This window comes from Triticum aestivum, chromosome 1B (assembly GCF_018294505.1).
Source record: "Triticum aestivum cultivar Chinese Spring chromosome 1B, IWGSC CS RefSeq v2.1, whole genome shotgun sequence".
Classification (NCBI taxonomy): domain Eukaryota; kingdom Viridiplantae; phylum Streptophyta; class Magnoliopsida; order Poales; family Poaceae; genus Triticum; species Triticum aestivum.
The window spans coordinates 590,785,154-590,798,227 of record NC_057795.1 but is presented as its reverse complement, the minus strand read 5'-3'; the positions used below and the strand labels follow the sequence as shown (position 1 = coordinate 590,798,227).

The following is a 13,074-nucleotide window of genomic DNA, read 5'->3' as shown; positions in this document are numbered from 1 at the left end:
GCTTCCTACCCTTGCTTTCCGCAAATGGCAGGTCGCCGCCAACAGAAGAGATTCCAGATTGTGGGTTCTGCTAGCATTGCACCATGACCCAAGGCCTACTTGGTCGGTTGTCTCGCGCTGGTTACCTGCCACCACCGAAGGTCGTCTACGCATGCCCATGGCTGATCGCAATCGATCTAGATTTCTTTCAAGAATGCTCTCCCAATCCTCGAGAGAATAAGCCGCTATGCTTCATCCCATTCCTTATCAGGGGCTTGAATATTTCCAACTCACCCTTTTCTAAGGGGATTGTTGCATTTCCATGGCCTTCAAGTGCAGCACCTTCCTCCCAACTTTATCCTTCACATACCGTGTTTTTTCATTTGGACAACTATTTTCTAGAAAAAATTGATCGAATTATTATACACACACTTAATATATCTCGTTTGGCATTTGCTATCGACTCTGTTCCATCCTTCAAGCAATTGTTTGAACCACATTATTTTGAAAATATCTATTTTCATGTGTGTAGCTTATGCACATACCTTACGCATGTATTTTATTTTTACGATATTAAAAATACGAGATGAATCACATGATTTCAAAATATACAATTAATTAATGATAGATATGGCGTGGTTAATATTCATGTGAACTCGAAAATATTAATCTAGTTTATTGGAGTTATTATAGTGAAATGTTATTTTACTGTAATTTCCTGTAAACTTTGTCCTCCAAAGTTTGTTGATATTCACGCAATCCTTTGCAAAACTCATAATCAATAATATTTTGTTTTACATATTAGATGTTAGTCACATTTTCGACTAAATGGCAATAGATAAATTATGTGTTTATTGTATGTTCACTGTGCATGTGTCATATTGGGGTTGATTTTATTGCTTAAAAGAACAACACACTCTTTGGCATATTAATTATGTGCAGTTTTAGCTTTGTTATGACAGATCAAGGAGTGTAGGATATACATGTTTTGACCTTGAAGCCTTACTCACATGCATGATTTCAACTTAGTCAAAAATATTTACATCATCCACTTGGTAAAATTATAGTTGTGTTGTCGAATGCATGAGCTAACACAAAACCATAAATGAATATACATTATCTTGATTAAAATATTACGAGATCAAACTTTACAAAGTTTAATTCCATTCAATAGCTTATGAAAATATTCATATAGTTCTATCTCGCTTCATGCTTCTCTAACATGACAACATTCAATGGCTTAAAATTTTGTCTTACTACTATATCTACAAATCTAGAAGTTAATTTTCCTCCCCTATTACTTATTAGATAGTGTTGGCCATCATGTTACGTTCGTGTTAGAGGCGGTAGTTTAATATTTTATATCCATCATTCATTTTTGCATGTGCATTCGAATCGCACTATGGTTTTGTTTATTCAAATGAAGAATTCTAGGGCAGACGCGTTTAAACATGCAACATAATTAATAGGAGGAAACTACTTTCATGCTTGAAATTCAAAAGAAGAATAGGTATAGTTTATATTCAGACGAAACAACTTCATACTCGATGTTGGTAGGAAAATGTATTTTTGTAGCTAGACATAATTCCATGATCACTCTTCCATAAAAGAGATATATCACTTCCCATCGGTTAGCAATGACCTGGTGCTTCCTTTGAGCAATCATACAAACTGTTGATATTTTTTTCAGTGTGAGTTTAAATTTATTTTTGTACCCTGCTTTAGCTTTTGCAAATTTCTTCCATGATACAACTATTTGTGATATAAAAAATAGCTTTTGCAAATGTCTTTTATGATATACTTATTTGTGATATCAATAATACCAAAACTATACGTTTGATTTACAGGATGTATAAAAAAGTAAATATTTATCAACAATTGTTTTGATGAAATCTCATTTATTTTGTTAGCATTTGTGCCCGCACTCAAATATTTTGCTAACCGGTAGTTAATATTTTACCACAAATGTGCACGGCAATTTTTTTCATAAACTTTGACTTTGGAAGTTCGTTGATATTTATCATTATACTTGTATTTTTGTTACAAAAGCAGGGCCTTTATGCAAGCAACTTATACAAAATTGAGGAAACATGTGATAAACATAAATACTACAATCTAAGATGCCCCGCATAACTACAGTCCCCAAAAGAAGTGGAACCATAATATTTGTGTATTACGTATATCTATTTAATGTTTATTGTCCCGCTTTGTGATAAAATAAAGGCAAGTTTGAGTCCGAACAGGGATCAGTCAATTTAGCTAGAACAGTATTGGGAGCCCGCCACCGAAATGGCGAAACTTGGCAGGGCATATTAGAGGATATTCGGGCGGGTGTATGCATATAATATTATATGAAAATATATTATATTTTTAGGTAAATTGCCAACCTTTATTCCAATATTGTACCATACTATGACTATTTTGTGTGTGCATATTTCCAAAATTAAATGGGAAACAAGGAATAAATCTACATGTTTCCATATGACATTAACGACCATTTTATAATGCATGAAATTATATTAAAAATTAAAATGTTGTGTGCAAGAAAGGATCTCAACTCCACTTAGTCATGTAATGTCACCGCGCAAATTATCATCTAGCTCGGGAGCTAAATCTTCATTCTATGTAATAATATATTGTCACAAACAAATGAATATATGTCCAACATTATTATCATTGAAATAATAAATTTTATTTTAAAACACATTCGCTTGGTAAAGATGGCACCTCACAGTAAATTTGATACCACAAAGATGAGATAGCGGTGAGAGAAAACTATACAAGTAGGTAAATTATAATTAAGCTTTCGAGAGTTCATTAATACATTATATATTAAAAGTACATGACTGGCTAACCAGAAAAAAGATAAATAAGCTATAAAATCCCATAAATTAGAAACATCTGATCATCAATTAAATAAATTAGCCGATCACAACCGATGGATCTCCAAATAGACTATTCCCATTAAGGTTCAAAATAATTACCCACCTATATCCTAGATTATTCAGGTGGGCAACATCTCTATTTCTTGATTTCTTGCAAACATTGTTTGCCCCCTTAAGAAAATTCAGTCATGATGTGTAGCAACACCAGATGTTACTAAGTTACTCGAGAGCATAGGAATTGTTACATCCATAAAACATCTTGGTGGAGCATAACTTGGATGAAAAATATAAAAAATTGAAATATTATGTTAAACCAACAACTAACCTCCTTCACCACGGGAATACGTGAGGCTCAACACTCTGACACATAATATTGTAATATCTTTAGTGTTTTTCATAGTCATTATTCAAAAAAAAGGTGATTTCAAAGTTAATCTATAATCTATAATGCGGGGAATCATAAATAAAACAAATGTTTTTTGGAAAGAAATAATAGATATATAAGGTGTTGCCCACGCGTCTGCGTGGGCCACTTTGCTAGTTATCTTGTAAAAGAAAAAATAGTATCATCAGCATATTAAAACACATTAACCCCTTTATCAAGATTTCCTACAAGGACCCCTTCCACAAAATCATGTTGTATTGCTTTGTCCATGATAATGACTAAAGCACCAGCTGCTAAATCAAAGAGCATCCCCCTGTATTAGGCCTTTGTGGAGTTTGAAGGATGGCCATATAGTGTCATTGACTTTGATACCTACATGCCCCATAGTTTTCATAATCCAATCACACCATTTATCAGATTTTTTTAGTTTTAGCATTTGATAGAAAAAAGGCGACGTAATTTTGTCATATTCTTTTCCAAAATCCACTTTAAACAGAAGAGCATTCTGGGATTTTTTTTGTGACAGATAGAGTTTAAAGCTTCATGTAGCACCACTACTCCCTCCATTATATATCTTCCTTTTATGAAGGCAAACTGGTCAGGAGAAATAATAGGATTGGCCACTTTACTAAGCTTGTGCATCAGAACTTTTGTAATAATTTTGAAGCTGATATTAAGTAAACAAATTGGCCTGAATTTCTGAATCGGTTTAGCTTCTTTAGATTTAGGCACCAAAGTAATTATCCCATAGTTTAGCCTATTAATATCCAGGTCTCCTCTATGGAAATCGTCTAAAAGTTTTCAAAAATCTCATTTAACAACATCCCAAAAATGTTGATAAAAGTATGTTGACAGACCAACAAGAGCAGGGCTCTTGTTTTTTTTCATCTCGGAGACCAGAGAATATTGTCCATCCATAGTAAAAGGCTATGTTAATATCTCTGCCTCTAAGCCAGAAATTTCATTAGCATTTTGAATATTCAGAGAATAGTTGTCCCCACAACATTGCCAAATAATTTTTTTAATAAAAAATAGTGATGTATTTAAGAAGATTGTCCTCTCCTTCAATTATTCCTTCTTCCTGCTCTAGGGAAATAATTCTATTTTTGCTCTTTCTTTGGTTAACTTTGGCATGATAGTATCTAGTGTTACAATCTCCTTTCTAAATTTCTTTTACTTGTATCTTTGTATAATCATTTCAATTCTGAGATTTTTTTGCATATTTTGTCATGAGCAGTCAGCCCGACCGTTTGGGCCGAGTTTACCAGGTCCGAGTGGGTGACAATTTTCTGTCCGAACAGTGACCGGACATGCCACCCGGACATTTGAGGCCGATCCGAGGGCTCTGGTTGTAGATGCTCTTAATTAAATTACCGTGCGCCGGACATAAGCATAGGTGCTTGCGACGGAATCCTCCAGAGTTGGCCGGCCGGGGCCGTACGCGCGTGTCTGTTGGTTCAACTTCAAGCGGTAGCTAGCGCCAGACTTGGCCAAGCAGATGGTACCATATATACGGCCACAACCATTACCTCGCGCCGCGAACCGTACAAGGCGTAAAACGAAGGCTTTCGGCGGTCAGCTCCGTGCAAGCGTGCGTACGCACGCACGCACGCAGCGACCATCCAAGAAAAAAGGTGGCCCGGACGAACGAACGAACGAGGCGCCACGCCGCTGCCGACCAAGAGCGGCAGTCGGCCAGTCACCGGAGAACGAATCCATCCAACAGGGCCGCACCAAAAACAATTTACTTGCGCCGAAGTGGTTGGATCCGATCTCTCGCACTCGCAGTCACCACGCGGCCCGCCCGGCCCACTCACTGAGAACGCTGCTAGCTTAGCTGACACTGAAAAGATATTTACTCTAGAGCTAGGAGCCGCTGACGTATCGGCTTTCAATTGGCCCGGTGGGCACACAGGGCCAGTTGTGAGACTGTTGACGATGATGATGCCGACGCTGTAAAAGAAAAAGAAATTCGTTAAGCATCTGCTGCACCGAGGAACAATTTACGGCGGGCGGCCGCGTGCGAGATTCGCACCGTCACGTGCGCCTTTCGCTCCCCTCCACTGCTCCTATGCCATGCCCGGCCTGGGTCTGGGGTTCGGTTGGACACACCCTAGTCGTGTCACTTTGTGCGCGCCAGCCAGCGTGCGTGCCCCTTATCATACCATTTGTTTTGTTTGATCGATCGATGGATGGATTCAACACCACAGGGGCAGAGGCATCATCATCCTGCTCGCCCAAACACAGACAAGATTGGAAATCACATGCGAGCCTGGAGCCTCGAGCTACTAGCTTTGCTCAATTTCACTGGTTACTTTTGCAGAATTGCTTTCAAAGAAAAACACTGCTGCTCGTTGCTGTTTGCTGCTGTTGTTGTTTCCTCTTGTTCTAGAATCTAGGCTATGAACCCTGCACTGACTGCATTACAAGAAAATGAAGGAAAAAATCTATGGAAAAGCAAAGAAAAAAGTCTATGAAAAAAGAAGAGAAGGAAGGAAAACGAACAAAATGCACCCTAGGATTAGTTTCTAAGGAACTCGAGAGCTGACTGAGAAACACGGAGAGTGTAGCAAGCAAGCAAGCATACAGGTCTCTGGAAAAAGGTAAATTAAAATCCGGAGAAACAACAACTCCTAGGAAAAAAGTTTTAGCTGGGCTGGGCTGGCTGTTCTTCTTGCTGAATTATTGCTGCTGGGGCTAACGGAACGATCCTCCTCCTAGGCGAGCTGGGCGGCGCTGGCTAGCTAAGCTAGGCTAGATGAGCTGCCGGTGGTCGGGGCCTATGCGGTTGCGGATGAGGAACTCGTCCGCGCCGCCGCCCAGGTGCGGCCCGTCGAACAGCAGCGGGCTCGGCACCTGGAACCCCAGGCCCGGCCCCAGCTGGTGCTGCTGCTGCGGCGGCTGGTGCTGAGAATGGTGCAGGAGCTGCTGCTGCGGCGGCTTGTGCTGAGAATGGTGCAGGAGCTGCTGCTGCGGGGTGTCCTTCTGGCGCCGCAGCTCCACCACCTTGCGGTGCGAGTTGGAATGCTTGGACGGCACGAACGTCGGGCTCGCCGCCGGCCGGTACTCCGGCACCAGCCGCCCGGACTTGTACCGCACCCCGCACGCGTTGCACAGCGTCTTGGGCCCCAGCGGCCCCGTCCTCCACTGCGGGGTCTTGTCGGTCTCGCAGTGCAGGCACCGCCGCCCCTCCGCGGCCGCGGCCTCGGCGGCGGTCATGGCGGGGGCGGCCGGCCCCTCCTTCTTGGACGACTTGGCGGGCTTCTTGTTCGGGAAGAGCGGGAACGCCGTCCCGGACTCGGACGGCGAGATGACGGCGGACGCCGGGGAGGGCGGCGAGGCCGGCGCCGGCGGGAGCACGAGCAGGCGGGAGGACCAGTTGCAGGGCGCGACGCGGGACCGCTTGCTGCGCGCCTTGCCCGGCACGGACACCTGCCCGGCGTGCGCCTCCGAGCGCCACAAGGCCGTACCGACGCCACCACCGCCACAAGGCTGCACCGGCGCGGCGGGCGCGCGCGGGGCCGTCTGGGACGACGCCGAGGGGATGCCGGAGATGAGCTGCAGCTTGCGGAGGTCCTCGGTGGGGAAGTTGTCGTCGCCCATGTAGTTGGACAGCCATTCCAGCTCCGCCAACTGGTCGTACTGCAAATCCACAGACACACAGCACACGATTTTCAGCAATGGAACCAAACGAGCGCCGCGGAATTAGCTCGGAAATGATAATAAAGTGATCGAGTATTCGTTTCGTTTCCGTGTCCGGAGAAACGGAGAGCATTTAGGAGGTTGCTATTTCCGGCCGCGGGGTTCATCGGTTACTATTTACGGGAGACGTCACTCCAAAAGCTGCCTTCATTCATGGGGCGGGGCGAGTGTTAATGGGGGGAGACGAACGCATTGACCGTGAATAATTCGTCCGCCAAAATTTGATAAATTCGTGCGACGAAGGAATAACGCGTGAATTAATAATGGACACGGGAGGGTAAAAAGAGAGGAATTAATAATTACCGGCTCGCAGAGGCCGCCGGAGAAGTCGCCGTCGGCGAGGCCGCCGGAGAGGGAGTTGCTGCAGCTGTCGACGGCGGTGACCGTGGACGAGTCGGCCGACGCGTTGCCGCCGCCGCCCCCGGCCTCGCCGGCGCTACAGTCCGCGGCGCCGTCGGCGAACCCCGCCGCCGCCGCGTCGTCCTCCTCCTCGTCGTCGTCGCAGGGCAGGTCGAGGAGGTCGTCGACGAGGAACACGTCGCCGGCGCCGGCCTCCTTCTTGACCTCCCTTAGGGCGCCGCCGCCGCCGCCGCCCGCGCACTCGGCCGCCGCCTCCATCCAAATCCAAACAAACAGAACAAAACGAGAAATCCCTCCTCCTCCTCCTCCCGGGACGAATTCTATCGACTCCCGACGGCCGTCGCCCCCGGAATTATTTTTTCGCTGGGTGGAGGCGGGCGGAAAAGACGCAGGCGGAGAGAGAGAGTAGGGTTTAATCGGGAGGGAGCGGAGTGGAGGAGAGAGAGGGGAGGGGAGGGGGGAGGGGTCAAGCGGAGCTCGGCTGAACGATTCTTTAGGAGTAAATAAAGCCAGAGCCACTCTTCCCTGGCCTGCTGGCTGGGCCTGGCGCTGGCGGTGGTGGAGGCCACCCTTAAAAGCCTGTTAAATCGGGGTTTCACCGCGGTGAGAGAGAAAAAGGAAACAGCTCCCCGATTTATGGTCGCGGGGAAGACGACATTTGCATGACAGCAGTAGCGCCACCATGCAGTGCAGTGCAGCACCATGTGCTCGTCGCCTTCATCTATGGCAACATCGGGCTGATTGGGTCATTTTTGGTGAGTTTGAATGGGTTTTTTATGAGCGTTTTGATTGTAATTTGCTTCATGGCAAAAGGCAAATTTGCTAGCAAGCATTGAATCACTTCTTTAATTCAAAGATCCACATTTGAGGTTTTTATTGATGATTTACCCTGTGTTGATTCTTGTACAAAATCACTCTGCAAAAACCACCGTGATTGGGGCACCATGAAGGGGAGGTAGCATTATATGATGCTCGCAACAGGTCATAATAGTCGAAGTACACATGCGTGTACCCCATTCGACTATGTACCTCACTCGGCTATGTAGCGTGCATTGCATGAAATAGAGTGTTACCTGGTCATGCTTCCACGTGGGTCGCCCCCTCTTATAGTCGCCGCCATCCACTCCCTTCCCCCCTCGCCCTCTCCATCTATCTCTTACTCGCGCCATTGTGCTCCACAACGTCGTTTTCGCCGTCCCATCTGTATCCACTCTTAGTATTTCATGTTGTGCTCCTCCTCAAATGGTGCCCCTCCCTTCCACCGTCGGACAAATCGAAGCATCATCGCGCTCCTAGTCATCTGGTTCTTTACGCTCACTTAGTATACTCGTCTACGGCCCTGATCGAGCTCGCCGTCACACGCCATCGTCGGTCTTCCCCATCGAGGTTAGTCAGTCTGCTCTTTGTGCATCCCTTTCTCCTCCTTCCCCTCTCATCTCCTGTCTTCGCCCATTTTTCCTCCTTCAGTGCTCATTCCTCCGCCCATCTCTCCTTGCATCGTCACTCCCCTAAGCATCCGCTCGTACGCATTCGACATGCTCGCTCCATTGAACTTAATACCGAACGTTCGACGTCAAAATTATTCGGACTTTTACTATCCACTATAGCTCCTTACATCTTTTTTTGGTAAAAAAGAAACACCCATAGCCCCTAAAACCACCTTGCCCAAAAAAAAAAAAAACCACCTTGCCATACTGCACCACGGATGGATCACTCCTGGTGGGCCCCACCAACCCCACTGAGTCATGCTCACATTGTCCACGCAGCACTAGCAATCAGTGCTTTGCCGTTGAAAAGCTTTGCGAGCCTCACGTCGTTGGCACCACCACTACAGGCCGCCCTAAAGCTAAAACCGACGCCCAGGATCTCGCCCACGTTGCGCCTCCGTGGAAGCCGCGCACGTCACGCTCCCCCTCTCGTGCAACCACGTACGCACCACGTGGGCCGCCCCGCCGCTAACCGCTCCGTCGCCGTTGGATTCGAGCAGCCCACCGCGTGGCCGCCATCGGAGCGGGCCGCTGGGCCGGCGGGCTGAGGCGGGAGCGGCCCCCCGGGGCCTGCAGGGTCGTTGATCCCGAGGTGGATTGGCCTCGGGAGGCGTGACCAGTGTGGTTGGCGTCGGTTTTGTTTGCTTGGCAGTTTTTTCTTCCTTTCCAGAAAATTGTATGCTTATTTTTTGTCGTTGGGAACGGCGATGCACCGGCGTGTTGATAAAGCACGATCTTAACCTAATCGCGTGGATGAATCATTAGCGTGGCTAGGTACCCGTGAACAAGTGAAAACTATAGTAGGAACAAAATTCCAAGGTAACCTACTTTGCTTTAACCTTTTGTACTCCGTGTAGGATGAAGAGAGGAATGGGGTGAAGATACTGTGTTTACTTTATGCGGATTCGTTTTCTGCTGGGATATACGCATTTGGGTTAAGCTCAGCCAAATCTAACAACAAAACAAGTACTCCCTCTGTAAATTAATATAAAAACGTTTAAATCATTAAAGTAGTTATCTAAACACTCTTATATTAGTTTACGGAGGGAGTGTGTTGCTGGAGCAAATCACAGACGACATACTACATCAAAAATATTGCATGATAAACTTCAAAAGGTACTAGTAGTGACCATAGACAAACCGGTCGATGTAGTCGATTGGAAGGGAGAAGTCGCGTCGAGATGCTCCTCAAAAATATTGTCATGGCTTACACGGTGCATGTCCTCAAGAGATGCGGCTTTGGAGGCCTGCTCTTTCGTGGAGTTGTGCATTGCCGTCGTCGAGATGGGATCGCCAAAAATACATCACAACACGATAAACTTGGTTGGTGTTTGTGCAGTTGTCCCAACATACTTATTATTTTCTTTCTCCTCACTGCTAGATGACTTATTGCATGGACTTCAGTTGGTGCTTTATTTATAAAGCGACGCAAAGTTCTATTTCTAGAATAGACTAGAAAGAAAATTATAAGGTGTGAAACAAAAGAAACGCGATGTTTTTTTTTACAAATCCAAGGATTCTTTGAGACAATAAAGAACACACTCCTCATAAAGAGTGGTCAGCCACTTCGAACAAAGAAGAATGAGAAGACATAGAACCCTACCAATCAACACTATACACATAGTAAAATTGCAATGTAAAAGAATATAACGCAAGAATACAATAGTTAGTTGGAGATGCTGAGAGTGGCAAATAAAACGATGTTGCTTCGTTTGATGCTTATTGCTTGCTCTTGTGTGCTACGGTTTAGGTGGTCCATACTTCATTCCATCAACCCCGCCAAGATCATCAACATTTTATGGACGAATAGCTATAACAAAAAACATATTGGGTTATCTATATGTTTTTTTACAGTCGAGCATCTTCCTACAATAAAACATTAGCTGGTACTGAGAATAGCGAAGAGTTTTCTAACTTTTGTTGGGGTTAGCCGGGTGCAAATTGGTGATCTGGCCTAAGGGCACCCTCTGACCGGCTCTTTTACTTCAATTAAATAATCTAAAATTTAAAATCACATTATTTTTGCAAAAAAATGTTAATATATTAGAACCAGGCTAAGCACCTATGGCAAAGTTCTCCTCCCCTCCAAGCTCCACCGGCCCATCTATGGATTAACGTCCCCTTTGACAGCCGCTTCAGCATCTGGTGGTGGGGATGGGAACCCCGCTTAGGTTAGGGTTTTCTAGTCCTCACAGGGGCGGCGCTTGGGGGGGGGGGGGGGGTCGGTCCTCCTCGATTTGTCCGTAGGATCGAGTTGGCGGAGCTGTGAGCATATATTCCTACTATCTCTTCTTCCTGGCTGCGGTAGTGGTCGTCCGACGGCCCATGGACCTCAATGTAATTTTTTTTTGTTTGAGGTGCTTTATACTTCCGATGAATTCTTAGTAATTATATGTGTCTTTTCAAAAATAAGACGGAGAGAGATAGAGAGAGAGGAGCTCGCCAGTTTGCACTTTTAGTTAGCCGACATTGTGCCACCTCACGTGCTCCGTCTCTTGTAATGGCCAATTGCAAATGTGGAATTCATGTGTGCATGTTTTAAAATGTACTTTTTATAGCAAAAAATATTTTAAAGGCGCAAAGTTGAGATACAAATGTTCACAATTATTTACCTATTTCTCGGTGTGAAATAATGAAGAAGATTTGGAACTTTTTTTTATGTTGAAATTTTTGGAATTCGATAGTAGGTACTACGGGCCTGATATATAGTACTCCCTCTGTCCCAAAATAAGCGACTTAACTTTACACTAACTAGCACAAATGCCCGTGCGTTGCAACGGGGAAACACAATGATTTTTATCAATCAAGGTTGGCCAGGGAGAGGAACTATGTCATTTAGTTTGTTGGTTCAAGGGCTAGCTGCTTGATAGTGCTTAAAATCTTCTACCGAAAGCTTCCATGCCCACCGCCTTCGATGCTCACACGGCCACAAGTTTTCGATTCCGCCGCTAGGGCTGCTTTGTTATGGGAAAATGGTTAGACATTTACTTGTTTTAACTACAACATTTAAGTAAAAGAAGCACAATCCACAATCCACAATACCATATTATCTAGATAAACAAATTGTGCATAATAGCTAATTTTTTCCGTGCAATAACACAATATCCAAAAAATAAATAGCCGCTTCTTTTATATATACGCACACGGAGAAGAGAGATCTGACAATTCTTTATAGAGAATGCACATTGGTACCTTTGGATTTTTGGATAAACGAATGCTCATGATGCCACATGACATGATCATATGTAGCTAAATCTCTATCCAAACGATGAAGCATTGTTACCTATAACTCATGAAAATCTCAAATGAAAAATATATTAAATAGAGGTATTTTATGCAAACTAAAAGGGCATCTCAGCATGATCTATCGTTTTCTAATTAAGAATTCATGGGTAAACTTAAAAGAAAATCCGGTGGAGGAGAAAACTGATTGGAGCAGTAGGTCCCAGATGATTATATTAGAACTTGTATCTACCTTTTCTCTTGAGGGAGATTAGAAGTTGTATCTAAGACCATTGATGTCATGTGTTCATGTTAAATTAGAATAGCGCAGCCAAAAGTGGTCAATGCCACCGGCTAATAGTGGCCCTGCTGCCTAGCATGCATGTTTATCTTCACGTACGTTGCATGCAGATATTTGTTCACGAATTTATGCAAGTACTGCAGCGACGACCCCATGAACTCCGGCCTCTCCTGCAGGCCATCACTCGATCACGGGCATACTGATCAGCATGTTCGTCCCCCCACTCCTTGCCTTTATGTGGTCTCTTTCTTTCTTTTTGACTTGGATTTAATGGATCTCTCTTGGCTGGTTGATTTTAATACAACTCACGTGCGTATCTAAAATGATGGGATTTGATTTAAAAGAGCGAGGTTGGACTAATAAATATCAAATCACGTCTTTAGCATAGGCTGAATATATATCGGTTGGCTACCAACTACGTGAACCAAATCAGAGGTTGGGAGTTCGATTCATAATTGGAACATGTATTTTACACTTTTTTCGTCAAGGGAGCCAGCCCATTAGAGGAAGGTCGAGGCCCACCCGGTTGAGACGTATCGGCCTTTGGACTACGCTTCCTCTATGCACGAAACGACGATCAAAACTTTCATGTGAATAGTACCACCTCGCCAGATAAAAAAAACTCAAAAAAATCATCTAATCGCGGGACGAAACTAAGAATATCACCTTGCTTTATTAGTAGGGGTATAGATATAGATATAGATATAGATATAGATATAGATATAGAGGTATAGATATAGATATAGATATAGA

General features: G+C 44.5%; 1 protein-coding gene across 1 annotated transcript; it reads right to left on the bottom strand.

Annotated features, from left to right (window-relative positions):
* Window positions 1–5,744: 5,744 nt before the first annotated feature.
* LOC123140651 (GATA transcription factor 12) lies at window positions 5,745–7,791 on the bottom strand. The gene is made up of 2 exons (XM_044559938.1): window positions 7,255–7,791; window positions 5,745–6,891 (listed from the first exon to the last, which is right to left on the bottom strand). Exons 1-2 carry the CDS (start codon window positions 7,567–7,569, stop codon window positions 6,004–6,006), a joined length of 1,203 nt encoding a protein of 400 aa, XP_044415873.1. The 5' UTR covers window positions 7,570–7,791; the 3' UTR covers window positions 5,745–6,003.
* Window positions 7,792–13,074: the final 5,283 nt, after the last annotated feature.